At 53.8% G+C, this 26,303-nt stretch overlaps 9 protein-coding genes across 9 annotated transcripts; 4 read left to right on the top strand and 5 right to left on the bottom strand.

Annotated features, from left to right (window-relative positions):
• Window positions 1–968: 968 nt before the first annotated feature.
• CABS01_14829 (uncharacterized protein) lies at window positions 969–2,072 on the top strand (the record flags this gene model as incomplete). Its single annotated transcript, XM_060548167.1, has 1 exon — window positions 969–2,072. One exon carries the CDS (start codon window positions 969–971, stop codon window positions 2,070–2,072), a length of 1,104 nt encoding a protein of 367 aa, XP_060392931.1.
• A 3,489-nt stretch (window positions 2,073–5,561) lies between these two features.
• CABS01_14828 (serine/threonine-protein kinase nrc-2) lies at window positions 5,562–7,621 on the top strand (the record flags this gene model as incomplete). The annotated part of the gene is made up of 4 exons (XM_060548166.1): window positions 5,562–6,384; window positions 6,445–6,744; window positions 6,803–7,181; window positions 7,234–7,621. The coding sequence occupies 4 exons, from the start codon at window positions 5,562–5,564 to the stop codon at window positions 7,619–7,621; spliced, it is 1,890 nt and encodes a 629-aa protein (XP_060392930.1).
• A 1,184-nt stretch (window positions 7,622–8,805) lies between these two features.
• CABS01_14827 (protein phosphatase 2C) lies at window positions 8,806–10,716 on the bottom strand (the record flags this gene model as incomplete). Its single annotated transcript, XM_060548165.1, has 3 exons — window positions 8,806–8,923; window positions 8,988–9,992; window positions 10,046–10,716. The coding sequence occupies 3 exons, from the start codon at window positions 10,714–10,716 to the stop codon at window positions 8,806–8,808; spliced, it is 1,794 nt and encodes a 597-aa protein (XP_060392929.1).
• Window positions 10,717–11,740: 1,024 nt separating this feature from the next.
• CABS01_14826 (polymerase) lies at window positions 11,741–15,382 on the bottom strand (the record flags this gene model as incomplete). Its single annotated transcript, XM_060548164.1, has 1 exon — window positions 11,741–15,382. One exon carries the CDS (start codon window positions 15,380–15,382, stop codon window positions 11,741–11,743), a length of 3,642 nt encoding a protein of 1,213 aa, XP_060392928.1.
• Window positions 15,383–17,154: 1,772 nt separating this feature from the next.
• Window positions 17,155–18,983, bottom strand: CABS01_14825 (cysteine protease; the record flags this gene model as incomplete). The annotated part of the gene is made up of 2 exons (XM_060548163.1): window positions 17,155–18,359; window positions 18,416–18,983. 2 exons carry the CDS (start codon window positions 18,981–18,983, stop codon window positions 17,155–17,157), a joined length of 1,773 nt encoding a protein of 590 aa, XP_060392927.1.
• A 1,217-nt stretch (window positions 18,984–20,200) lies between these two features.
• On the top strand, window positions 20,201–20,622 carry CABS01_14824 (DASH complex subunit Dad3; the record flags this gene model as incomplete). Its single annotated transcript, XM_060548162.1, has 2 exons — window positions 20,201–20,308; window positions 20,437–20,622. 2 exons carry the CDS (start codon window positions 20,201–20,203, stop codon window positions 20,620–20,622), a joined length of 294 nt encoding a protein of 97 aa, XP_060392926.1.
• A 301-nt stretch (window positions 20,623–20,923) lies between these two features.
• On the bottom strand, window positions 20,924–22,575 carry CABS01_14823 (uncharacterized protein; the record flags this gene model as incomplete). Its single annotated transcript, XM_060548161.1, has 2 exons — window positions 20,924–21,144; window positions 21,216–22,575. Coding segments are annotated over 2 exons (1,581 nt in total), but the record flags the coding sequence as incomplete, so codon positions are not given.
• Window positions 22,576–23,815: 1,240 nt separating this feature from the next.
• On the top strand, window positions 23,816–24,031 carry CABS01_14822 (uncharacterized protein; the record flags this gene model as incomplete). The annotated part of the gene is made up of 1 exon (XM_060548160.1): window positions 23,816–24,031. One exon carries the CDS (start codon window positions 23,816–23,818, stop codon window positions 24,029–24,031), a length of 216 nt encoding a protein of 71 aa, XP_060392924.1.
• A 402-nt stretch (window positions 24,032–24,433) lies between these two features.
• CABS01_14821 (uncharacterized protein) lies at window positions 24,434–25,850 on the bottom strand (the record flags this gene model as incomplete). The annotated part of the gene is made up of 3 exons (XM_060548159.1): window positions 24,434–25,474; window positions 25,531–25,696; window positions 25,744–25,850. The coding sequence occupies 3 exons, from the start codon at window positions 25,848–25,850 to the stop codon at window positions 24,434–24,436; spliced, it is 1,314 nt and encodes a 437-aa protein (XP_060392923.1).
• Between the last annotated feature and the right edge of the window lie 453 nt (window positions 25,851–26,303).

Here is a 26,303-nt window from a genome sequence, read left to right as displayed (position 1 = left end):
TGAGGGGTTCAGTGGCTTTATGTCTTATTGAGACTTGCATGTGGTCGGCCCGGCATTGTGAGATTAGACCATTGCTCGGATTCATGACGGCATTTGCGGAGGGCCGAACGGGATGCCCGATTATTAATGACCCCTCTCCGGCAAGCTCCAATTACGGCCTCCGACCCGGTGCGAGGTGCGAGGGAACGACCATCAAGGAATCGATTAGCAAAGCGCTTTAGAAATGGCGAAAAAAGATCATTAATCAAACGCTGTCGAGCTATGTGTCGTGCAATTGACAGGTCAGCCTACGCATTCACAGCCTTGTGTCGTTATCGACTTTATCTCATTCATTACTGACACGAAGTAGACTCCATATCCTCCAATGTACCCAGATACATCGAGTGTCAATTGTACCGGGCCGGTGGGAGATATGGCTTCGTCAGCATCATGACCTGTTTGCGACTTCTCCATCACGAAAAGCCATTGGTACCACTACAATTAGCGAGAAAAGGTGCTCAAGTCTTTCAATGTGATGACAATCTTAAAGTAAGATAGAGACAATAAGTGAGAAGGAGTGACATCGGGGACCTACGCCTTGAGGCAAGTGTGGCAGTCACCCTTGCCTGCGGTGCGAACCGCCCTAAACGGGAAGGCCCCGCTAATTGCCAGTTCCTTCCCCAAGTTCCCTCAACTGCAGTCGACTGCAGTCGCGCCTGCAACCTATCAACGCGTCGCTACCTCATCTTTTCGACCTCAAAGATCGGCCTTTGCAATATCCCCGGCCGATCTCTCGAGTGCCTCGCACTGCTCATACTCAACAATACAACACTAGGTTGGTTTTGCATAGATCACCCACGCAGCAAACCTCACGACAAGTCATCACAACTCATCACGACTACACACTTTGAGAACCGATTAAATCTCACTCACCAGCATGCTCAAAGAGAACTGTTCAGCTAGGACTCGTCGATTTGAGTAAATTCACCATGCCACCACTATTTCCCACAAACTCAAGCACCAAGGATGAGTCCACCTCACAGGGCCCAACTAATCCGTCTATCCCACGACAGCGCACCTTGGATAAGTTTTTCGGCCGACCAGGCAGCAGCATGCCACAGACTTCTACTTCAGCCGCTCAGACAAAGCCGAGGACATCAACAGCTCAGCCAGCGCCACGGTCCTCCTCGTTCGCCGTGGTTCTTCCATCGAGTCCTAGAAAACGTACAGGAACGACCCCCATGAGGACAGTCGAGGACGACGCAGACGACCTGGTGATATCGGACCTATCACCCCAGTTCAGAAGACTAGCAGCTCAGGCAAAAGTAGGCGTGAGCCTCGCCAAGCCAGCCTTACCAGAAGCCGTCGCAGATGAGCCAGAGTTAGAGGTAACTTCACCAGGGGCGGCGACTCCTCCACTGCAGCCTCGCAAGCGCGGCCGGCCAAAGGGTTTTCGACCGAATCTGACGGGCAAGAAAGCCCTACAGGAGGCCGGTGAGGCAGGGCCAAGAAAACTGCGGCCAGATAGGCCCAAGACAGGCGCCCTTTACGCGGGAAAGCGGCGAGGTCGACCGCCAAAAGCAGCTTCACCCAAGCCGCGAGAGATCTACAAGAGTCTAAACCCACACTTCAACACGTACATCTGCGAGTGGGAGGGTTGCAAGGCCGAGCTTCACAATTTTGCGACTCTGCAAAAGCATGTGTCGATTGTTCATACCAAAACGGTAGCAGCTGGATGTCGATGGGCCAAATGCGCCCAAAAGCAGCCGCCTCACGAGTTCCCCACACTGGCGGACCTCAAATCTCACGTGGAGGATCTACACATGCTCCCAGTCGCCTGGCAGGTAGGGGACGGGCCGCAAGTGTCGTTCAAGCGATACGATCCCGATGATGGGGCCAAGCTTCCTGACTACCTTTTTGACAAGGCTGGCAACCAAATCACACCGTCAATCAAGTATCAGAAGGAGGAGGACTTGTACACGTGGCGCAACAATAGGCGGAAACTCAAGGATCTTTTGCTTCTCAGAGACCAGAATCTGCCAAGCGAGGAGGAAGACGACGACGCAATGGAGGAGGTGGCCGAAGGAGCATGACGTGGCTGATGGTTGTGGCGCAAGCAAACCGTTGACGTGAATCATGGGCTGAGTCCTGGCGGCTATTGGAGGCGACGACAACACCATTGAGACGATACTGAACGGCGAGGCGAGCACGCTGACAATGCTTGTGCGGACCAAGCTTCATGGCATGGTTTCGGATGAGGGTTGACCGACTGCGCCTCCCTAGGGATGACGGAAACTTCAGGATAACGGGGGTATCCGCTGCTCAGAAGGCCCCTGGAAAGTCGTGCAACGGACTCGTTCGGCCAACTGGAAAGGCCGTTGAGCGGTCTCCCGCTTCCCCAGACGAGCATGGATGATTTGTCGAGGCCTCACTTGACGGGTAGCGGATGGGCCGGGAGAGTCGTCGTCGTCGTCGCGTGTCTGAGCATGATTATTCATTCGAAAGGGATGACTTGGCATTGCGGCTCTTGCTAAATTAGATAGTTCAGGCTGATGCAGGAAGGGAAGGGAAGCAGAAAAAAAAGGCGCCAGGGACGAAGTCTGGTCGTATTCCATCTTACATCATCGGCGGGGATGTGCGGTGTTTTGTGGGGGAGATTGCTCAACGTTGCATGAGGAGGCGAAGGTGGAGTGACACCTCGGCATCCAGGGAGGGCCGCTGTTCAGGAAGAAACACGTCCCAGCCCTCCTCTCTTGCGCATTCAGGGCATTCGATTCAGCAGGGCGGCGGGAAGTAGGCCGGCTTACCGGGCATCAGTTGAATCGAGTTTCTTCTCTGCAGAGGTTTCGGGTGGGCGAAACGAACAATCGGAACAGACGAGATAGGATAGCACGATATCCCTAGGTAGAGCCGAGAGAGGACCACCTACACCAAAAGAAAAAAGAACCTGAAGATCGGTTCTAGAATACTTCCCATGCAGCATTACACGCCTAGTAAATCGACGGGCGGCCGACGGGCTCAGGTGCCAATGTAGAGGGAAAAGTGAGAGACTGGGTGAAGACTGTGAAATGATTCGTCGAAAAGCGCTGAACGCGAACGTGACAAGCCAACCACACCAGCTAGGTACGGAAGGTGGAGATGGGAGATGGCGCCGCCGTGGATGCTCGCGACTTTTCTCTGCTCGGTCGAGTTCTGTCTCAAAGGCTGTAGAGTCGAGTTCCATGGTTGATTAACAAGCAGGCGGGAAACCTCTCTAGTGCCCCAGACGACTGGATCGCCGGCCATTGACCCGCGCTGTGTCGTGGTGGTGTGGAGGGCTGAAAATGGACCGATTGAGGGGGGACATAAGTACTCTGTTGTAACCTAACACCGCCTGGGTACTAAGTTACGAGGGGCTGGAGTGCTAGCGCGGGATTGCACGACGGGTGTGGTTGATGGGAGCGTGTCTGGCAAAAAAGAGGGTTGATAGTGTGACAGTGTCTTATTAGACATTTCAGAAACAAGCTCGTGTAAGGTTTATTATTTTCCTCTTTCCATCTCTCGTCTGTCCAAAAATTGCAGCGGTAGACGTGGAATAGCCTGCGAGGTCAAACACAATGAGGCTTTTATTTGCCCCGACATCTGTGCCCATTTCTGCATATTCGTCTGATGCTGGGTGTTTTGCACGAGCCCTCGAAGGGGGAGAAAAAATATAAAACATGTCAACGTCGGGGACTTCCTCGTGAGGACGCAAAAACTAGAAAAGAGAGGGTGAATCAGAGACTGAGGTAGAAGATTGACGGCTGTTGTCGTGGGAAACATTGTTGTGAGAGCTGGGGCTCTGGCATGTAATTGCCGGTGAGGCTTTCGTATCTCGAGCTGGCGCCGGTGTTATCTTGGCTCTTGACAGTGCATTGGGCTTGCGCTCAGTAGTCAGTACCAAAGCCCATGTTGTGCGTTTTATTTATCCTGCCTTCGTCGTCGACACTGGCCGGAGGGATGAGAACGCATGAATAAGAACCAGAACGCTCTGAAGCCAAAAGGGAGAGAAAGAAACTGGAACAGAAGGTAAAGGCATCAACGGTTGGGAAGAGGGCACTTGAGATAGAGTTGACGAGTGATATACCGGTACTCTCCCTCTGGTTTTGAAGGTGGTGTGGACAGACGGGACAGGATGCGTACCTTATGCATAGAAGAATCGAGATAGGTACCTCGAGTGACTTGCAAAGCCAATGACCCAATGGAATAACGTTAGCTGTGGTGAATGGGGGAATTTGCGAGGCGTGGAAAATCGTCGGGGAAAAGAGCACCAATCGCCGGATCAAATGCCCTTTTGTCAGCAAAGCCATGCCAATTCCCATTTTGCAAGCAGCCTGCCAGCCTGCTCGGACCTGACAAGCACACAAGCCTGGACTGAACAGAAAGAACAGAGGCACAGGACTCTGGACCAGCATTGTGAGAGGTCTTGACCAATGCTGGAACCTAGAGGAACCTAGGCCCAAGCCGGGCCCGCCTGAAGCGGAACATCCCTGCCAAAAAGCCGTCCCATTCTGATCCGTTGGTGGATGTCTTGTATCATTGGATCCTCTCCCCTCCCCCCTTGGCCATGCCACACAGTAAGGCAAGGCGATGAAAAGTCACCTGGTAAACTGCCTCTTTACCCCCCGAAGGCGCGCGTTTCCTGCTGTGCTGCCGCTCTTTCGCGTGGGCTGCCTGTATACCCACTGGAGCTAGGGATCCCCTGTGCCTTGCGGTGCACTGCCCGAGAGCCACTGAACAGTGGGCACAGGTCTCGTCCATCTTTATCCGCCCGTACATAGAGAGGAGAGAGAACAATTGAGCCCCGGTGGGCGGCGGCGGCGGCGACAGAAAGAGCGAGACCCCAGGGAGCTCCCCAAATGGGAATCGAGAGTGCTGTGAATTGTGAGAGGAGCGAACAGATAGCCGTACCTAAGGTAGTGTAGTTCTCGGGTGACGAGCCAAGACCAGGACTACGACCAGGACCTCGACCTGGACCACGGCCACGGTCATCGACCAACGAGCGGGGGGGTTGATGGATGGTCCATGGTCCATGGGAGGAAGTTGAGGTGTGGAAGCCGAAGCGTGAAGCCCGTCCGGAAAGACGCCTAAGCCCACCTCATATTACTAACTCGCTTTCGACTCTCTCCTCCCCCGTCCACCGCTCGCCTACCGCCTATTCTATCCGTCCTTGCCTACCACCACCACCACCTACCGTCAACCATCCCGTTCTGTCACCTACCTACCTGCCAGCCAGCCAACACCTATCTTTCTCTCCCGGCCTTGCTTGCTGCACCTCCTCCTCGTCCTCCACCACCACCCGACCCTACCTTGCCTTTTCGACGCTACTTACACTCCGCATCCAGTCCCACGTTCCTCCCACCTACCTCACTCTCACCCTTCACCTTAACCTACTCACCTCCGACCTACCTCCCTACCTACCTGCATACTACCGTCGCCGCTCTTCTTCCGCTCCATCTCCTTTCCGCACTTCCGAACATCGTCGGTCCTCTTCGCATCTCTCCCGTAACTGTCCCGTCAGCCATGGCATCGGTCGCTTGATTGCGCACCCCCGAGATTCCGATATGCCTGCCAGCCGAACCCACCAGAATGGCGCTGCCCAGTTCAACCAGAAGCTGAAGAACCTCTTCCGCATCAACCTCAACAGCGGCGCCGACCGTGACAGAGAAAAGTCCTCCGCTGCTCACGTCCACTCCTCACAAGACGCCGCCGCCGCCCGCCCAGAAATCCGGAGCAAGTTTGGTAGCAGCTTTTTCAAGGGCACCGTCGGCCGATTGAGGACAAACACCACCGCCAGCGAAGGCAACCCCCTCGACGAGGCCCTCAGCCCGACCGCGCACGCGAATCCCTACTTCGCACACCAGGGTCAGCCGGGCCTTCGCCATCACAACCACGAATCAGTACCTCCTAGCCCTCCCGATACCCCAAATTTCAAGATCCAAGGTCCTGACGGCGGCCCCGAACAGCAGACGACGAGCGCCGGACGTGAGGAATTGGCAAGGAAACTTAGGAGAGTCGCCAGTGCCCCCAATGCCCAGGGCTTGTTCTCCAAAGGCAAGGGCAGCGCCGAGCGTCCCGCCACCGCCGAGTTGAGCAAGGACCCGTTGGTTCTCGACAAGGACTCGGGCACCCTCGAGATGGTTGATCCGTCCAAGGCGTCTGCCCCTAGCCTGGGCGTTCCCGACAAGGACGTCCTCGGCAACCTCCCACCCCCGAACCGTACGAGTCTCACATTCCGGAGGACCTACAGCTCCAATTCCATCAAGGTCCGCGATGTCGAGGTCGGCCCGCAAAGTTTCGACAAGATCAAGTTGATTGGCAAGGGAGACGTCGGCAAGGTCTACCTCGTCCGCGAGAAGAAGAGCAGTCGTCTCTACGCCATGAAAGGTAATATTCAATCCAGGATATCCGGTAGCCAAACCCTGACGTGTTGCTGACTCGCTGCAGTATTGAGCAAGAAGGAGATGATCAAGCGGAACAAGATTAAACGCGCCCTTGCCGAGCAAGAAATTCTAGCTACGAGTAACCACCCCTTCATTGTTACGCTGTACCACTCATTCCAATCGGAGGATTATCTGTATCTGTGCATGGAATATTGTAGTGGTGGAGAGTTCTTCAGGGCGCTGCAGACGCGCCCCGGCAAGTGTATCCCCGAAGACGATGCGCGATTCTACGCCGCCGAGGTCACCGCGGCCTTGGAATATCTGCATTTGATGGGCTTCATCTATCGCGACTTGAAGCCAGAGAGTGAGTTCGACGAGAGCCAGTTTCGCGCTTACCAATCCGTTGCTGACATACTATGCAGACATCTTACTCCACCAGTCGGGCCACATCATGCTTTCGGACTTTGACTTGTCGAAGCAGTCCGATCTCGGTGGAAAGCCCACAATGGTCATTGGCAAGACAGGTACCAGCACCACCTCATTGCACATCGACACTCGGTCCTGCATCGCCAATTTCCGCACCAACTCGTTCGTCGGAACAGAGGAGTACATTGCACCAGAGGTCATTAAGGGTAGCGGCCACACTAGTGCCGTGGACTGGTGGACCCTCGGCATCTTGATTTACGAGATGCTTTACGGAACCACCCCCTTCAAGGGCAAGAACCGAAATGCGACTTTTGCCAATATCTTGAGGGAAGACATCCCCTTCCCGGACCACGCTGGGGCACCTCAATTATCCAAGTAAGCTTGAAATGACGTGATGAAAATGCAAGTTGAACTGACAAGAGCGTAGCCTTTGCAAATCCCTGATTCGTAAACTTTTGATCAAAGACGAAAACCGGAGATTGGGTGCCAAGGCCGGTGCTTCGGATATCAAGGCTCATCCGTTCTTCAAGACGACTCAGTGGGCGTTGATTCGACACATGAAGCCTCCCATTGTGCCTGTTACTGGGCGCGGCATCGATACTGTCAACTTCCGCAATGTTAAGGAAAGTGAGAGCATCGACTTGAGCGGATCCAACCCGCTACAAGCAAACCTCAAGGGAGTTCCTCTGGATAGTGGCATGACGACCCCCGGTGGTGAAGTCGTTGATCCTTTCGAAGAGTTCAACAGTGTCACGCTGCACCATGACGGAGACGACGACCATCACTCACAACAGAGTGGACAAAATCACTCGTAGTCCGCTTCGTCACTGCATCCAGGGCAGTGACAGTGGCTGGAGGGCTTCGTGTGTAGGAGCGAGGCCAATTGAATTAGTCACGCTCATGACTGGGATCGAGCGAGAGATAAGATAACCCCCGAGAGAGTGTAAGAGCTAGGTGCTTTTTGACCAAGGGTACCTACAGCCACGGACTATTATTTACAAGCGACGAGATTGAAGAGAGATGAGAACTCACAAGAGGCGAGCGGAGCAAAGAGAAAAACGACCACAGCTCTTCGAGTTGAGGCAATCAACAAACAGGGCTGCGAAACCACGAAACCACGCTACAAAGACCTTCATGGTTCCCCCCTTCTCGAGGACTATCCACGGACTTCTCACGAAAATATTTCAACCTGCAGCATAGGGTCTCTGTGCCTTCATCATTAGGAGTTTCCTGTTATTCATCATCCGTTTTCCCCGTTTTGGAGGGAAAGTCCTCCATTTGGCGTTTATCGAGTTTGGGAAACTGGGGTTTTTTTTTTCTTTTCAAAGAAACGAGAGAACAGAAGCGAGAGAAAGAGAAAGGCAAGACAAGCGCGTGAGGATCGAGAAAGCGGAAGCGATGTGGGCTGTTGAGTGAAAATGAAAAGAAGAGAGAAAACTTCCATGGGGAGGGAAATCTTTTTCTTGGTTTTCTGTAAACCCTTGCCATCATTAACCACGAATGAAACGTAAAAAAGCTTGAGAAATCATACAACTTTGCGTGCCATGAACGTGACATCCGTAAGGCAGACGAATAGATTGACTAGGCATTCAGTCTCATCGGAAACTCATCCCGGCGAGGTCATGTAATCGGCCTCGACTTCACAATCAGTTGTTGAACAAGGAGTAAGCCTCATGAACGGGGCCAAGCAAACCTCATTGAAAAACACTAGACTTGACTCTATCGCTAAACAAACATTGGTTTCTCTGAACAGGTAGATGCCTCGATCGGGTAGACATCGTAAACTGTCTTTTGCTTCCCAGAAACAGCACCTCTTCTTGCGCCAAGTGGGCGACAACGTCTCGCCGTACCCACCCAACCTCCACGATTCTTCTTCTTCTTTTACGCTGCCAGCGAGGTTTGGAGAAGTTAATTCATACAGACAAGATACAAACACGTGCGCTGATGTTGATGTCCCGTAATATGGTCGTTGCGGAAACATGTTTACCGAAGACGCATTCTAAAGCTTCGCCTTGACGGCTTGCTGCTTCGACGGAGCCGTTGCCTCCTCGTTGAGATTGACCGAGCCCGTCTTCTCACCGTTTCCGAAGAAAATGACTTGCACCGTCAAATCGTCCCTGTTTCGGATTGGTCAGTCTTCCTGATTCATGTGCTCTACCTCGAACTTGCAACCTGACTCACCTGTAGCGTCTCGAGAAGGGGGAGGGCAGAGTCAGTAGGGCGGAGACCTGCTCTTCGTTCTTGCCACCAAGGGCGTTACGGACCAAGTGCGTAGCCACGTTCTTGTCCTTGACGACGAACCGTTCGGGGGCGTCGGGAGAAATTCCCCACTGCTGCAGGCGGATAGGCGTCTTCTGGCCATCGACGCTCTTGTCGCTCGCCTGCTCGACGGGGAGGCTAGACTTCTTGGATCCGAAGAGCTTGGACCAGGTAGAATCAAACTGCGAGCCAGAGCCGCTGGCTTGAGTCTCGATCCACTTGCCGACAAGACCAACAACCTCCTCGTTGGTAAGCATCTCCCACAAGCCGTCGGTAGCCATAACGACGAAGTCACCATTCTCAGGCTCGATCTTTGTGGTTGTGACGACAGGCTCGGCAGTGACGTACGGGGGCGTCTTGAGGAGAGGGGAAGCGGACCGGGCAAAGAAGGATTCACGGAGTCTGTTGGTGATCTCGCGGCTCCACTTGTAGCTAGCATCGCCGAACGCGCGGGTCGGTTCCAAACCGCCAAGAACTCGGCCGTTGTGAACGACTCGGTCCTCGCCAGGGTGGAGCTTGCGAAGGCGGGCTGCCTCATCGGGGTTGCCTCCTGTTTGGTCAACAGAGAGAGCGGTAGCTGTCCACTTGCCAGACGCAGATCGACGACCGAGGACCGCTCGCGAGTCGCCAGTGCAGGCAACTCGCAAAAGCTTGGATCTGCTGTCGTAGAATGACAACAGGGCGCAGGAGCCAGACAGGGCGGGTGCCAGCAGCTCTGCAGCCATAGTCTTGGAGCCGGCTTTGAGAACCCTCTCGACGCTCTGGTTTACAATCTCGTCATCCAGACGAGTGAAACCAAGCTTGATGGCGGTATCGATAGCATCAGCCGCAGGAGACAGGTCAGCGGATGACTGGTAGGTCTGGTTGAGCTCGTTGGCAACGGAGGCAATCAAAGTCTGGCGCAGCTTTGCCGAAGTTGTCCAGCCACTGTTCAGTGGTTAGCAATCATCAAAGATAACGCCGCCATAATGTTCACTTACGCATGGCCGTCAAAGACGCCCCAGAACATCCAGTCGTTGCTCTTGCCGGCAGCACCCGCGGCCTGGTTCGGCACCTCGACAATCTTCTCGGCATGGTCGTCTTCGATGGGGTCGTTGCTAGGAAGCTGGACAAGGTCGTAACGGAGTACGCCCTGTCCTCTATTGACGAGGAAAGACTGCTCCGTCTTGCGCAGCTTCTCGGTAGCTTGTTCGGGGGTCAGCATCTCGATAACCTTACGGCCGTCGTCGCTAGTCGTCTTGGATATAGGCCCCTCTCCAACAAATGTACCGGTATGCAGCTGATCAGCGCCTACGACGAGAACAGAACGGGTCGGGGCAGCATCGCCGCCGGCATTGGATGCGGTGGTGAAGCTCCTCGTCAAGCTCGATGCCTTATCGAGACCGGTTCCGTTGTAGGAGTACCAGGCGCCGTAGCCGACGAGGGTGGACACAAGGGCGACGGAGAAGCGGCGGATGTACATGGAGGACTTTAGCGGCTGGACGGCATGCTCGGGGTGGTGTTGATACGAGGAGAAGGATCGCAGGCCGTGGCGGGTAGCGTAGGACGAGGAGAGGTTATGGTCCAAGAGACCCCGTCGGCTGTTGCGTGCGAAACTACGAGCCGTACATCGGTAAGTTGTCCGTAAGGCCCTCACTGCTGCGCGATGCATTTGGGGCAGCGAGATGAGAGTGAAAGGCGGTTGGACTGGAAGGCGATCCGAGTCCAATAAGGAGTGTAGAGAGAGTGTCGTGGGAGGGTTTGAGGAAGTGAGCTACCGGCGGGCTGCCAAGACGTCGTGTCGTGCCTCAGGCCGCGGGCGGGCGTATTCGAGTCTGGGGAAGCTGTACGTAGGTGCAGTTGAGTGCAGCACTGTGGACCTTGGTGTCCCGTGTTGGTCAGGTACCTTGTGCCGCCTATCCTTGGCCCGCGATCAGTGGTGGTGATTGCTAACTAGGTATAGCAACGTCAGAGGAACAACTCAATATTGGCATACAGGTTTGCTAGCGCCTACAACGGGATCAAAGACGCCAAATGTGTCGTCGGATGTTTCAGGGATTCGTTTGTCAATTTGGTGAGAATTCTTTGCGTTGCGTACGACAAACAAAGTCAACCAAGGGAGTACGATACCTACTTCACCTGTCTTAGGTTGAGCCTTGAGGTAGGAGTGGTGGGTACGTATTACTGCCTTAGCTTCTGGTCGAGTGTTATCTTATCCGCAAGACCCCACTCAACTTTAAGGTAAGGCAAGGTAAGTGGAGGTAAGGTATCCACAGCTGTAGTCACCTCACGGAGTACCCTAAGGTGGCTCAGAGAGCCTGCTTCACCATCCTCAACTCTTTCTTTACCTCGTGCATGTATTATGTTCGCCCGGCATTCAAAGCCGATGTGCTGGACCACCGGAGCGTGCTAGCGTATGAAGTTTTACTTTCGACGCCAGCCGCAGAAGATGTTCAGTACAGGCCATGGCATGTGGGCTACAATCACCTGAGTGTGTCTCTGAATGAAAGAATTATTAAACTGCCTCGCTATGGACCATGCCGTCATTCCCATGTCCCTTGAACTCATATGCCTGCTTCTTTTGAAGCCCTTAACCCCCACCTTAAGTAGCCTCCATGAAAACGCCTTACCATGAGCAAGCACACCTTGCTGGAGAAACAATCAACTCTGCTCATCGACCCTGCTTGCCCTGTCCTTCACATCGCATTGGCCGTCAAGTGTAGGTCTGGAGGCACCTGCCAGCCATGGGCCATGGCAGAGCGTCTGTACGCATCAATGGCCTCACCGACGCCATAGTCGGGTCCTCCTCCAGTCATTTGGCCTGTTCCCTGGTACTCAAGTCTAGCTGGAAAAGGCTCGAGATTGCACAGAGCCAAGCGAACCTGGAGTAGAACACTCTCCATACTGCTCGCAACAGACCAACCGCTGTTCGTCAGAAGCTCCATGCACATGGCACCGCCAGCCGTGACATGACCACCACCTCTGCGCGAAAAGGGTAAGAAACGGGGGCGAACGACCCGGACGAAGGGGGGCGAGTGAGGGAACTGGCGGCCAAATCGGATCTCGAGGACGATGCTCTCAACGCCCGCTCGCTCCATATCCTGCGCAAGAGGCAAGGACTTTTCGAAGCTGTGCAGCTCAACGATCCACTGAAACATGTTTGTAATGTTGCTAAAATCGATGAACCAGCCGAGCTGATGAAGAGGTGTTGTAGCCTGCACCTTCTGTAACTTGGCAAGCTCTTTGCCAAGGACCTTTCGCCCCGCGTCTGAAGCCCAGCTCGGGGCCGGCAGCTGAGGCAGTGTCGTTACGTCAAGTGTGCCCGGCGTGAAAGAGGTCTTGTCTGGATCAGTCTCCGGTTCGGCATCAAGGACGACTGTATCGGCGTCTTTGTTGTCGTTCTCTGTCTCCTTTCGGAGGTCCATGATCTTGTCAAAGTCATCTGGCTGGTCGTCGCCCGAATCATCCGTGAGGATGATCGGCTGAGACCACGAGGACCCTGGAACAACGGATTTCTGGCGCCACTTTGGCAGTGCTGCAGCTGGGATCTCCAACACGGTATTGTTAATCCCCACCGGTTGCCACTTGGGATCTTGTAAGATGTACTCCGGCTTCGTCTCTGGCTCTTCTTCGTGCTTCACTGATTGGTTCCGCTGAATAATGAGGTAGCGGCACTGGATCCAATCAACCTCGTCGACAACATAGTACGGATGAACGGATTTGAATCTTTCCGGACGGTTGATAATCTCGCAGAGACTCATAGCGGCGTACAGCTTGAGTTCCGAACCCGCCCATGATGTCTCGTTGCCCTGCTTCATGCAGTAGCCCAAGCTTGTTGCGAAATCGCGGGCGAAGTACACTCCATGACCATAGGCACGCCCATGGAGCATTTGTTTGAAGTCCAAACCAGTCCGGATGATACTGTGCCAATTCCCGAGCGGGCTCCCATGCCATGCAAACATCGTTGGGTATCTTTGACTCGCCTCCTTCTCAAGCTCTTTCTTGAACCGATTCTCTTTCTCAGGGGATCCTTGGGCAAAGCGGAATTGCATCCAATCGTCACCCAATCCGACGAAGCGTTCCTTTTGTCGAGCCTCAGTCGCTTGAATCCCGCCAATGTCAAGGTCAACCGGCTGGTCAATCTGTACAATGAGCGAGCGGTTGGAAGCCACAACCCATCGAAGCAAAGCCAGAGCCGACTTGGATATCATCTTGTACTTAGATAGAGACCAGCCTTGGTGGCTAAGAAGAAAGTCCCGTAGGTATCTGATGGGAGGGATCGTCTGCACGAGAATCAATAACGCCTCCCTCCGATACGCTTCGCTCAGACTGTCGAGATCATGATCGTAGAGATATAGCTCAGCATCGCCCTCCTCATCATCGATGTGTTCTTCGTGATAGACGTGTGTCTCAAAAGGCGGTTGAGTATACCCGGGGCGCGGTTGAACAACTGTACTATGGTACGTTACTTTGTCGGTTGATATGAGACGATCGAACTCAAACGCTTTGCCACAATCGTTGCCGCTGTCGTCATGGATCGTGTTGACTGAGGTGATGCGGCAATGGTGCATGTTTAGATCTTTCCCATCGCGGCGCAAAACACGTTTAGCCAAAATAATCATGTCTCCCGGTCGCAACTTCTCCAGTTTCTCGGAGAAGCGCACGTTGAACTTCCCAGCAGAAATTTGGGCCCAGACTAGAATTCCGGAATCTTGTACTATCTGCGGCTGCATTGGGGCCTGAATCGGGACCTGCATCGTTGTTGCCTGGAATCTGTTCGTCGCGGACGTGGAATCTCCTGGTGTGACATGGCTCGGGACGGGGACTTTGATAGACAGACCTCGCGGCCATTCTCGAATTCGGCCACTTTTCAGAGCAGCAGCGCAGAAACTGATCAACAGGTCGACGACATAGGGACGAGCGATGATGTCGTGCTCAGTACTGGGACCCATACCTAAAGCCATATACTGGAAGAGACAGAGAGGATCGTTGCAGACGTACGGCTTGAGGGCAGTAAATCCAGGTTCAGTTTTGCGATGGCATACGAGGCAGTACTGCGTGCTTTTGACAAAGTAGCGCAGAGCGAACTGCATCGCAATCAGGGGCAAGCTGAGTTCTTCGCGCGGCGATGGGCCCGTATCCCGGGGGTTTTGTCGTACGTAGTCCTTGTTGAGCGATGTGAGAGCTGACGTCGAGACTTGAGCCTCTTCTTCAATCGAGCTGCCGGCCGTTTGGCTTCGCTTCGAATCGGGACTGCTTTGTGTGGAGCTGTCGACACGCAGGTGCCCTTCTTTGGTCATCTCCTCCATCATGTCCTTTGCGCGGTCCCAGGAGACACCATCATCCAATCGAGTCTTCAGCAGGGTGGCAAACTCCTTATTCAGGAAAATGTCCAGCGATTCCGAAATGGGCATTGAGCAAAACGCCGCCTCGCGAGAGGTCTCCTTCGGCAGGCCGTCTTTCTCTGAGATCTTCTTGGCAGTGTCGAGATTCTTTTGGAATGGAATGAGTGCTGAGTGAAGGGTGGGCTTGAAAGAGGCGCACTTTCCCAAACGAAACTGCATAGATTCCGAATGACCTGCGGGAAGCTTCGTAAATGTTTCCACACAAGGATAACCTGCATCGTACTTGAATAGCAATACGATGTAATCTGAAGCGCTAATTTCCCAGGCCTCTAGTGTGTCCTCGCTAATTCCCAGGTGTTCGACTAGAAGGGAAAGTGCGAAGATGCAACTTTCCTCATGTGTGGCAGCGTCGCCCAACAGAGAAATCTTGAAACCGGCGTCTTTGGCTTTCTGAAGATCGTCGATTAGGCGGCTAGGGAACTTGGCTAAATGGCTGGGTGGTTGCGGAGTAGCATCACCGCCAAAATCAATGCCGAAGTCAATATCGTCAAATTCGTAGTCCTCGTCGTCGTACTCTTCTTCGTCCTCGTCTTCGTAATTGCCGCAATGTTCGTCGTCGTCAATATCCGTCATCTCCACATCCGAGCCTTCGTCAACGTTCGCCGAGTTGAGGTTTGAGCTCAGCTTCTTTGAGATAATTACCAGCGTTTTCAGTATGGTTCTGCCCTGACTGAGGTTGGGAATATCGTCGAGGACCTTGGAAACCGCACTCGAGACAGATTCCTCCTTGGTGTATGCCACAAAGCCAGGGCCATGCGGGTAGTCGTCCACATTCAAGGCAGTAAGGCAAACGGTGAGAGGAGATGGCAGAGCATCATGGGAAAGAACGAAGGTGAGTTCGCCGTCATCATCTCCTTTCTGAAGGCCCGAGATATGCTCAACTTGCTCGCGGGATGCCTGAGCCAGATCGGCATTGAATTTGTGGCGTGCCATGGTGAAGAATAGTGGTGTAGCAATGTAAACATGCGAAAGTGATATTCAGAAGTCGAGTTGTGCCGCTTCGATACAAAAAAGTAACCAGCAGCGGCCGCCTTCTCTAGGAAGAATGTTAGCCAAGCAATGAATGTACACCGCGGGGTACAACTGGTCGTGCGGGAGAAGTGTGATGGAAGGGTCAAATGGAAAAAAGAATACATACGGGAAATCGCTTGGCTTTAAAAGACCTGGAGAGGTGCAAAGCGACTCTTGAGGGAGTATCTCCTGGAGCTTCACACCAAAGAATAGCCAGTGAAAGAAATAGAGAGAAGTGCTCACAAGCCGACGAGTCGCATGTTGAGTGCCATCAATCGAGAAATTGGGACAATGTGCTAGGCTTTGGACGTAATCCCGAAAAATTTCGAGGACGTTCGAGGTAAGGTAAGGTAAGGTAGTGTGGGAGGTGGTGAGAAGGAAAGGTGAGGGAAGGGTAAGGCAGGTACGTAGGCAGGCAGACAGATAGGCGGACGGGACGATAGTGGAGAGCAACCCGGGCAGGCAGGCGGAAAGAGGAAGGAAGGCAGCAGTGACTGACTACCTGCCTTTTGAGAGAGATGATGGGAAAAATCGAACCAGATGGCAACTACATCAAATTTCAAAGTGTTGCGTTTGGGGATGGGCTAGGGGTCACAAATCGTGGAGATCGGAGTAATGGTGATAGAAGTTGGGCTTAGTGCTATCCAATACCTCTAGGATTACGGGAGGACGAACGGGGCATACCTAGCAACAATTAAAATGGGGGGTTGTACATAAGTAAACAGACTGTTGGTGGAGGCATCCGTCAGCCTGGGTAGAAACGGACCTACGATTCACCTGCAGTGACACTGATTGATGGCATAGGGAAGTGGACCAAGGCAATCACGGTGCAGCCCCCAATGTAGGCCATTCTATTTCGTACCAGGCCGCGAATTGTCGAACTTGACGCCCAAAGACAAGGCACCGTTATGTCTTAAGTCCCAACTTGCTGGTTGAGATCGTTGGGGTCCAGAAGTTACCTTTAGTACCCTGTAGGCTGTCGTCTGCTGCCTACCCCCTGCTACCAACCAACAGTCTGCAACGCTGTACCAACCGCCGTATTCCTGTTCCAGAAAGATGATTGGGCATTTTCAGCAAATGCAATCTCTCTCTGATTACCCTACTGTATGGTCTTTCCCAGGTAACTCAGGGCCGAGAGGGAGTCGAAAGCTCCCCACAGGCATCTGATGAGGACTCCATATTCTCGGAGCAGAAAAAACGGCTATTCTTATCAGACGTTGCATCCGGACACGGCCCCACGCCGGCCTCATCTAGCGGGGTTCGGGCGGTCCCGCGTAGCTACCCTACCTAGTTTTTGATACACTTTTTTCGATATCAAGATGCCAATAGTTGCTAATCTGTCCCCGGATAGAAAAGACGACTTTGGAGAGACCCTGCAGCTGTATCTGTAGTGTCGAAATACGGGCGTCTGTTGATATTTAGTAAAAAAAACAGACTTACATTGTTCTCTAGCCATGCGCCTTCTCAGGCGTCAATCGCCTGCCCTCCTTAATGATTGGCAAAAAAGTATGAGAGAAACAGATCGGAGAACTATAATCGAACGAAGGATAGCCCTTTCTAGACACTTCAGGTAGTCAAGGTAGTGAACCAGTCAGATTGGACGCAACCAAATGCCGTCGTACAGTCAATTCAAGGTAGACTTTTCCATTGACCAGACCAATATTATCATTATCGTAACCATTACACCACACACGTCAGATCGTCTTCATCTGAAGCCTCTCCGACCCGTACGGACTAATCTGCACCGGCTTGCCGCCCGTCCACCGATAATACCCAACAACCTTCTTCACCGCGCCGCCCCAACCGAGCTGCCTCCTCCGCCACGCCTTGGTGTTCGACCCGTCCCGGCCCTGCTGCACGACCATGGTAGGGTTCACCGCCGAGTCAGCCATGACCTCGACGTCTCCGCCGCCGGGCTCCGCCATGTCCATGTACATCTCCGTCGCCTGCTGCCGGCGCCATCTCGACTGCGGGGGCATCGACATGAGAGATATCCCGTTGGTGGCGGCGGCGGCGGTATGAGTTTTGCTGGAGGGGAAGAAAGACTCGACCGTCCCCGCGGCGGCTACTTCGAAATACACCTCGAGGCAGCGCAGCTGGTCTAGGTAGATGATGAGGAGGCACAAGATGGCAGCGCCGATAGAGGCGACCCAAAAGACCCAGAACCGCGGCGCGTTGGGAGAGTACTCGTCGTTCATGGAGAGGATGGCGGAGACTACCGTGAAGGGGAGGAGGATGCCTCCGAGGTACGTTACGCGGTCGAGGGCGCGCTGATTCGCTTCTTTGCCGCTGTCTGCGGCCATGGCGTCTGGGTACGGCTGGTTATTGGTGCCTTGCATGGGCATGTTGACATCCCGCGTCTGAAGGACCGCCGTCGTCGGCTGCGTCCGGGGCCACGCGGTCTGCGGCCTCGGCGTCGAACCGAGCTTCGAGATGGCGACGCGGCGTTGGAGACGCTCAAGGAGGGACCGCCAGTCTGGGTGCCGCATGCCACCGCCGCCGCCCAGGAGCGGCTGGCGCGCTTGGTCCTGCGCAAGCTCGAGGTTCTGCTCGAGAGACTCTGTCGCCTGCCAGTAGAGCCCCCCGTCCTGCAGGGATCCAGGCTGGGCGCATGAGGGGAGGGTCTCGAAGAAGTCGAGCCACTTATCGTGGACCGCCTCGCAGAGGATCTCGGGAAGGGTTTGCCTCGTGACATTGGAGTGACGAAAGGTGCGGAGAAGGCTGTCTTCGAGGCCTGGGAGCTCGTCGCCTTCGGCTATGAGGACGTTCCAGACTGAGGTGCCATCCATTTGGGACTCGTCTATTTTGCTTTGCCATGAGCGGGTGACGGAGAGTGGTCTCCGCGCCTTTTGGACCTGTGAAGATGGATCGTTCCAGATGGGGCGGTCTAGGAAGAGGACTGAAGGCGCAAGTCAGTACGTGGAATGTATCCATTAGGACCCGTTGAGAACTTACCATCAGCTTTACTGTTCATCCATAACGAAGCCTGGCAGAACATGACTGCCTGCCCATCCCTCGACATCATATGAAAGGGCGCCTCGTCCATGACATCCACTAAATCAGATTGCCTTGCCGACGGCTTATACCCAGGATCCGGGCCATAGTTCCCCCTCGTAGTCTTGACCAGCTCCGGATACGCAAACGAAACAAAACTCGAGCCCTCGTCGTTCCTCGACGGTCGATGCCGCCGCCTCCCCGCATGTGCTTCGAGAAACCCAGAGTTCACGCCGAGGGAATCCCGCAACACCTGGACCAGATCCAGCGGCAGGCCCTGGACGATGGTGAGCCGCCTCCGGCCCACGGCTTCCCTTAAGAGGTCTTCGGCGTGGTTGAGAAGGCGCTGCTTGCACTTGTCCGTCTCCCAGTCGAGGACGTAGGCGGAGGAGCTCGACTCGGGGAACTTGCTCATCAAGGATGATCGCCGGACGAGGAGCGCGGGCGTGTTGGAGCGTTTTGTATGGAGTTCGGCCGAGTCGCTGGCCGTGAGAGGCGGCGACTGCTCGAATGTCTTTGATCCGACCATTGCTCCCTATTCAGTTTTGATTTGATGTAAGCCACTTTTTTGACCGTTTCGCGTTGCCGGCTGGGTGCTATGTTATGAAAATCTCCTCTTTTTTTCAACGAGAACCATCTCGAACGACGCCAGAAAAGAAAGATCACCCTCGAGTTATAATAAAAGTGAGATTGAAGCCATGGCTGGCAGCTTGGTGCCATTGTTGGCTCATCAAGTGACCTGAGCTAGAGCATCTGGATTTAGAGCTTTCCCACCCCCCTAAGCTCTCTCACCTGTGCTCTAGTCCCATCTTAGTCCGACTTTGGGCCCAAAGTGAGATGTGGTTTTGGTGGTGTCGGCCGGCCATGGCAGCTCGGTGGCTGACTGTCGCGAAATGACGGGGATGAGATTCGCGTGCTCTAGTTTAGTCCTGAAACCATCCGGGGCAGATGTCGATGAGTAGTAGGCTTGCCACGTCAAGCCATCCCTTCTACTTGAAGGATACGAACAATGTGTGGTTTCGGAACACGCTCATGATCAGGTTCGGCACACGGCACGCTTGCTAGATTGGCGCCTACGATAAATGCGCTTCAGAATTCCCAAAGTCAGAGAAAATCTGTGTTGGTTGTATGTTCATAGAGGTCGGCGGCGATGGTGGTAATTCAAAGTCATCTCTCATTGCCAGCTCATAGACAACCTTTCGATGAAGGTAACAGACGGCTTGGATGCTATGATTCAGTGCCTCGCGTACAGGCTCTTACCCAATCTTCTACCCTGACAAGAAAGACATCTGAAGGGGCATACTTAGACGTCATGTAAGACGCTCTAACGATAACCTCCTTTACCGCTCCAAACTATCTTGAAAGATGGAGGTGTGGACGGACGTTGTTGGAAGATGACGGGAAGTCCGCGCGCATCTTTGGTGTGGGTGGGTGAAGGCGCACGAGCCGCTTACAAGTCCCTCCCCATTAGGTAAGGCGCTCACCGAAGACACACTTCACCTCACCGACAAGGGGGACTGATGCTTTTTTTCGGGGTACCTTAGGTAGGTTCCTGGGCACCTCGCCCAAGGTTAGATTGGCGGGGTTCAAGCCACAACGCGTCCCACCGCGACTCACCGAAACAACTTCCCGTCGATAATTGACCAGAACCTAACGAAACGTCGCTGTACCACGTTAGCGCCGACCAAACTTGACTTTGGTATATAGTACGAAACAGAGCAAACAAGAGACAGCTGGATCATCACAATGGAGCAGGGGCGGGACTCCACGCTGCTGCATTCGCAGCCGGAGTTGTCGCCGTTGGAGGCCGAGGTGCTGGAAGAGTACGAAAAGTTGGCGGATAACATGAAGAAGGTTCGTCCCGTCACACAGCTTTCCTACATTGCATTCAGACTCGGACCTTTCCCCCTTCCCCCCTTCTCCCCTCTACCCGATCCCAAAGACCTGCAAAGCTAACTTGTCCCCCTTTTTTTGTACCGTAGCTTGCTTCAACACTCGAAGACCTGAGCGGCTCGCCGAGCACCGAGATCCTCGACGGCCTGCGGGAGCTAGAGCGCAAGACGAGCTTGGTGTTTACGCTCCTCAAGGCGAGCGTGTACAGTATAGTGCTGCAGCAGGAGATCGATTGGGGTGACCAAGCCAGGAGCCAGGAGGAGGAGGAGGAGTAGAGGAAGACGAATACGTGGGATCACGAGGGTGCAACATCTATATTGAGAGAAGGCATGCTGCAATCCGCGGCGGTTTTGTCCGGATTATACCGCAAGAGGAAGTTGGAGAGAGTGTACAAATGCACGACGAGACTACGATCAGAGCAGATACCCCCCCAAGAAATACACGACGCTAATCACTTTATGACATGAAGATTTGCGTTCACTGTTCACGGGGGCAAGGGGGCCACAGACGGGGTTCTCTAGAGATTTGCGCTTTTTGTTTGAACATTTACAGTGGTATACAGAAGTGGTATACAGATTAATACACAGATCCGCCGTAGTAGACCTTTCTCACGTCGACCATCTTCTTTCCGCGACCAATGGCAATCTCCTCCGGATCAGGTTGGTTCATGAGGGCCTTGTAGACGGCGTTGACGGTGTTGTAAGGGTTCTTGGAGCGGGGGATCTTGGCCGCCAGATCGTGGATACCGGCGAGACGGGCCATTTCGAATATCCTGTGAGAGACGCGGAGTCCGAAGCCTGATTGTGTGTTAGTATAACTGTGTCAAAAAAATAACAGAGAACGAGGAACTAGCAGGATTAGAACGTACCTGGGGGACGGGCAAAGAGCTGCACAACAGTTCCCGAGATCTTAGTCTCGACGTTGCCGTAGATGGTGCGGTTTTCGTATCTGCGGATAGGCTTCATGTTGCGGATAGCCAGAAGCGTGGCCGTCGCTGTTGCAATACCGGGGTCCGTCGACTTAGCCTCTCCCAACCCCAGTCTGCCGTCTCCGTTACCGGCTACGACGATGACGGAAGCACTGCGGATCTTGCCCAGACGGGTCTGGTTAGAAACGGATCGAACGACGACTCTCTTGGTGAGAATGGAGAGGATATCGCTAATCTTCATGCCGGTGGCCTGCTTGAGCTTGATGAAGCGACCCGTGGGGTCGAGGCCGTCGTCCTCGACGTCTTCCGGAGGTTGGTAGAGTCCCTTGACACCCTCGACCTTGCCGAGCTCAGGGGCGAGCGCCGAAGTGCCCTTGCCGTCGGCTTCCTTCCACAAGGCTACGCGGGAGCGAAGAGGGTTCTCCGAGGTGCTCAGGGAGCCCTCCAGCTCGTTGAAGAATTCCTGGTCAAACTGCTTTAGCCAGTCGTCGGTTGCGATAGACGCCGCCCCGGCCTTCTTCTCCTTCTTCGCCCCAAGCACGTCGGCCTCGTTGTCGACAAGGAACTTGCGGCGCAACTCGGGGTTGGTCTCGAGCTCGTGCAGCTCCTCCTCGGTGAAGTCGAGCTTCGCGGGGTTCGTCTTTGAGATGTTGCGCAGCGCCCGGGCAAACGCCTTGCCCATGGTGTCCTGCATCTGGCCGCCGACCCTGTCGGCCATCTTCTCAATGTAGTCGTCGATCCACATTCTCCTCGGGAGCCATTTCGGCTCCACGGGCTTCGCAGGCGCTTGGGGTTTCGCATCGATGATGGGCTGGACCGTTGAGAAGTCGTCGATATAGGGCTGCGTGTAAGGATCCGTCCGTAACCGACCCTGGATCACCAAATCTTTCGGGTCAATGGCCTCCTCGGCGGCCTGGAGAGCTTCCCACTGCTCGGGGGTGTACTTCTCCTTCAGAAACTCCTTTTGTTGTTCCGTGTACTCGGGGAAGTGTTGTTTCGCATACTTTTCGATGGCATCAGGGGTCGTCAGACCCATCTTCTCGGCGGTGATATTGTTGAATCGTGACCGCCTCCGACCTGACCTGCTAACGGAGCTGTGGAATAGACGGTAGGGAAGGGCGGCCGGTGCGCTCGAGGCGGAAGAGACGCATCTCGACAAGACGCTCCGCGCCGGGCGTACCGAGTTCATCGCAGCAGAGAGAGGCGACGTCTCTGCGCCAGTTCGTTGCCGGCAGCAAAGGGGTAGAATGAGGTCGTCGGGGAGTGGGTGCAAGTCGCGTGATGGGCTCTTTTGGTCTTGAGCTCAGGGTCGCGCCAGCTAGTCGACAATTTTTTTGGAAAGCTCAATTGGATCGTCTCGCAGTCGATTGCCTTGGACGGATCCAGACCATATCATTGGTCAATAAGCCCGGTCTTCTCCCGCCCGTGGCCCGTGCAATCACGGGCATGACGGCGCGGAGATGTTCCTCGAGTCACATGACCATAATGGGGCGGACGACTTGTGATTGGTGTCATACCGAAAGGTTGCAGCTCACCGAGACTGTGCTGAAGTCCAGGGGCTACCTAGCTTACCTAATTCTGGAGTGCACGGTCACTCCCGTCTTCATCGTTAGCGACCGGCCGACCTCTGTCAAGCTTATATCGCAAAGCATTTGGACTGGAGTAGGTATTATGTGATATTGGTGAGTATCATTTCGAAGGTATCGCGAAGCCAAGACTAAGCTTTCCCGACCGGAAAGAGCGCAAAGAACTCATTTGATGTCGTTGCCAGCTCAACAACCACATGGCTAATCCGATGTGTAATAATTCTTGCCTGTAACAGAACGTCTTTCCCGTGAAGAAGCCCAGGTCCCCTTTTAGTGCCGAAGTAACCGCTGCAGCTCGTCCCTGCACAGCCAATCACCCGCAGCAGACATCAGTCGACTTTCTGCCGCAGGCCTGAAACACGCATCGATGCCGCCCCTCCCCTGGCAGCGACCTCCCTCATACATTCAACCACGATGCGGCCATGTCGCGTCCTGGTCTCATACCCCCAAGGCGGTCTAGCCTGCGAAAAGGCACACCGCGGTGGTGGCATGGCCACCGTAGGGCCACCTCCTCGCCCTTGAAGCGCACCCAATTGTGACGTCTCCCGTTTCGAGAAGCCGAGCGGATCATTTTCCCTACATCTTGGCCCCTACTAACCCTCCTATTCTTTTCCTTTCTCCTTCTGGACTGCTTTTAGCATCTCGTGTTTCCTGCTGTCGAACAAAAACCTTCTAATCCGGTCCCCCAACAATACGTACATTTTTTTGTTGTTCCCTTGTGACTGGCGCACTTGAGACTCAGGCCTTCATTTTTGACTTTCTTGTACACACCTTTAATTCCAACCACCACAGTCCATACCGCCCATCACAGGTGCCTGAGCAGACTTCGCACCTCTTCAATCAGCCGCCGAAAATCAAAGAGCGGCAAGGCGCAAGCCAGCACGATTCTGTGAGCTATCGCGCTTGCACCGCACCCGAACATCGATCAGCCCCGAAAGATTCGAGACCGCAACAATGGGTCAATTCGACTGGTTCCGATCTATTGGCGCGACGCCTGAGGCTGTCGCGGTTCTGAATGACCAGCCCATTCTCTTCACTATCCTCCTGATCGTTCTCGTCGCCGTCATCCTCCAGGGAGTGCTTCTCTGGTACATCCACTTTGCGACATTGAAGCCCGAACAGAAGAAGAAGAAGGAGCCGAAGAAGGGAGGCAAGGGAGGAAAGAAATGAGAGGGATTGCGGCCTGAAAGGCACGCATTTTTTCGGAAGATTCGTTGCGAAGACAGGCGATGGGACCTGTATAAAGTGGTGGATCATCAACGCCATTACGTCGCTGAGGGAGACACAATGCATGCCCAGGCACTAGAGGAAACATCGCGGTGGCGAGCTCTTCTCAGCTGCAACTATGGGGCGAGAGGTTGGATAATGAATTGTATTAAGGCTTCAGAAATGAGTCGGTTTTATGGTCGCGCTTGAGCGGCAGATACCACAGTATGTGATGCTCGAATGTCACAGGCTGCGTTCGACATCCATTTCTTGCAATATATCTCTTGAAACTCCGTTCCCTGACCCCAGTGTGGACATTGGCGAAATGTCAGCCCCCAGGCTGCCAGTAGGTTTTCGACGGTTGATCTACTCGATTTGATCATCGTAAAGGTCAATTTCGCTTCCGGAGAAGACTTCGCTTGGCCAGATCCCATCATCATCATCATCCGCTTGGCGGTCATGCCTGGTTGGTTGGAACGACAGCTCCGAGAGCGGCCCCTTATCCTCGTCCTCGTCACTTTGCCAATCGCAGTATGATACGAGAGAAATCGACCGTTGCCTTTGGTGGTCATTAGCATGGTGGCCTTCTCCGAAGTCGTTCTCGCCGTTATCAGGGCCGAAGTTCGACCGATCACTGTAACTTGCAGGACCGACCGCGACCAGTTCTCGCAATGAAATAAGAGGTGGCAGTGATGTATCTGCCAAGTTGAAAGCTTGATTCGGCGTATGCCCCTCTGAGTCGGCCTCGCTGTTTGGTTCGGAAGTTCTTACAAAGTACGAGGAGGGTCGTGGTGAGAGTGGTGAGCTATAAGCTTCTAGATGGGTTTCGTAGTCCGAAATATCTTCTGGGTAGCCATCCTCATCGTCGAATGCTTCATGCTCGTGTCTGAGCTCGCTCCGGTCCATGAGTAAGTTCATAGTCAGGGGTGAAGAAGGCAATAGCGGATTCTCGTCAACGGTCCATGAAGGCGACGTATTCTGGTCAAACTCCATATCGATGTCTGACAACGTCTCTAGGACATCGCGACCCTGATTCACTTCACATCCATCATTAGTCGCAAGGCTGGTTTCTTCATGGAGTGAAGCTTCATCCTTTGACATAGTTCCGTACGCAATCATGGCATCAATGGCCGGTACTCTTGAGTATTCCTCCGGACGCGTCAATCCTCGGAATTGTTGCTGTGAGAATTTAGTCTCTTCGCAAGCGGGTATCTGCGCACGTATAAGCCTCCAAATTAGGTGTCCAAAGTCATTGGATTCATGATTCTGAGCTGTGCTTTGAAGACTGCCTGTGGGGATGCCATGAGATGCGGATGCATAATCTCGTAGTTGACGAGACTCAATGTGATTAAGGTCCTGAAACACAGAGGACAACGCTGGTAGGAGGCGAGACCGACAAGTCAAGGACTTTGTCTCGGTTAGTTCTCGCGTCGGTATCAAGAATGGTCAGACGGACAACCCACCGAAAGATAGTTCATGTTGAAAATCTCGGGCACGAGGCATATAATTGGTGTTCTCGTCGTGCTCAGTGTTCTGATACCGCCCACAGCCCTGCGACCGACAACCAACGTGTCGAGACCAGCTTCTACAAGCCGACCTATGGGAGAAGTAACCTCTCCATCTTGAGGCCTTTGTTTGTCGCATGCAGCGGCAGCATCGCAAGGTAGAAGACATACGCCTGAGTCTTGGCTGTTGAAACGATCGTCGATTTCGTCGGGTGAACCCTATTCCACAGACGAGACGCCCAAACCAAAGCCACTTTCTGAATCAAGGCGAGAGCCATGACTGCTAGTCATCGATGACGTCCTTTGATAGGCTGATTCCATAGGACCTTCGGAGATGGATGATTCCTGATGAATATAGAAGGAGCAGGTCAGATGCTGCATAGTAATGACCGTTGTGTTGGGAGGTAGAGTTGGGTGTAAGACAGCTTCTTTATGCTCAATCTTGAACGATATATGCCGATGGCTGGAAGGACTCTCCACATTGCGCACTATATCGATTCCTAGCTGGGTCCAGATCTGTAACCGATTAGCAAGTGCCAGATATCATCTCATCAATAATGCTGCTTGCCGGATAGCTTGTTATGTCAGCGGCAATGGTGTCCACGAAAACCGCTTGGTCTTCTGCATTGCTTTCCTCCCGGGTGAGCGAGACTAGGAAACAGCAAGTCTGAGCCTTGAGTATGAATAAATCTCCTGCTTGAATCCCAGCGAGCAGCTCGTTGATATTTGAA

Source organism: Colletotrichum abscissum (assembly GCF_030869225.1).
Source record: "Colletotrichum abscissum strain IMI 504890 chromosome Unknown Scaffold_58.1, whole genome shotgun sequence".
NCBI lineage: Eukaryota > Fungi > Ascomycota > Sordariomycetes > Glomerellales > Glomerellaceae > Colletotrichum > Colletotrichum abscissum.
The sequence above is the reverse complement of the archived record's forward strand: the minus strand, read 5'-3'. Positions and strand labels throughout refer to the sequence as shown.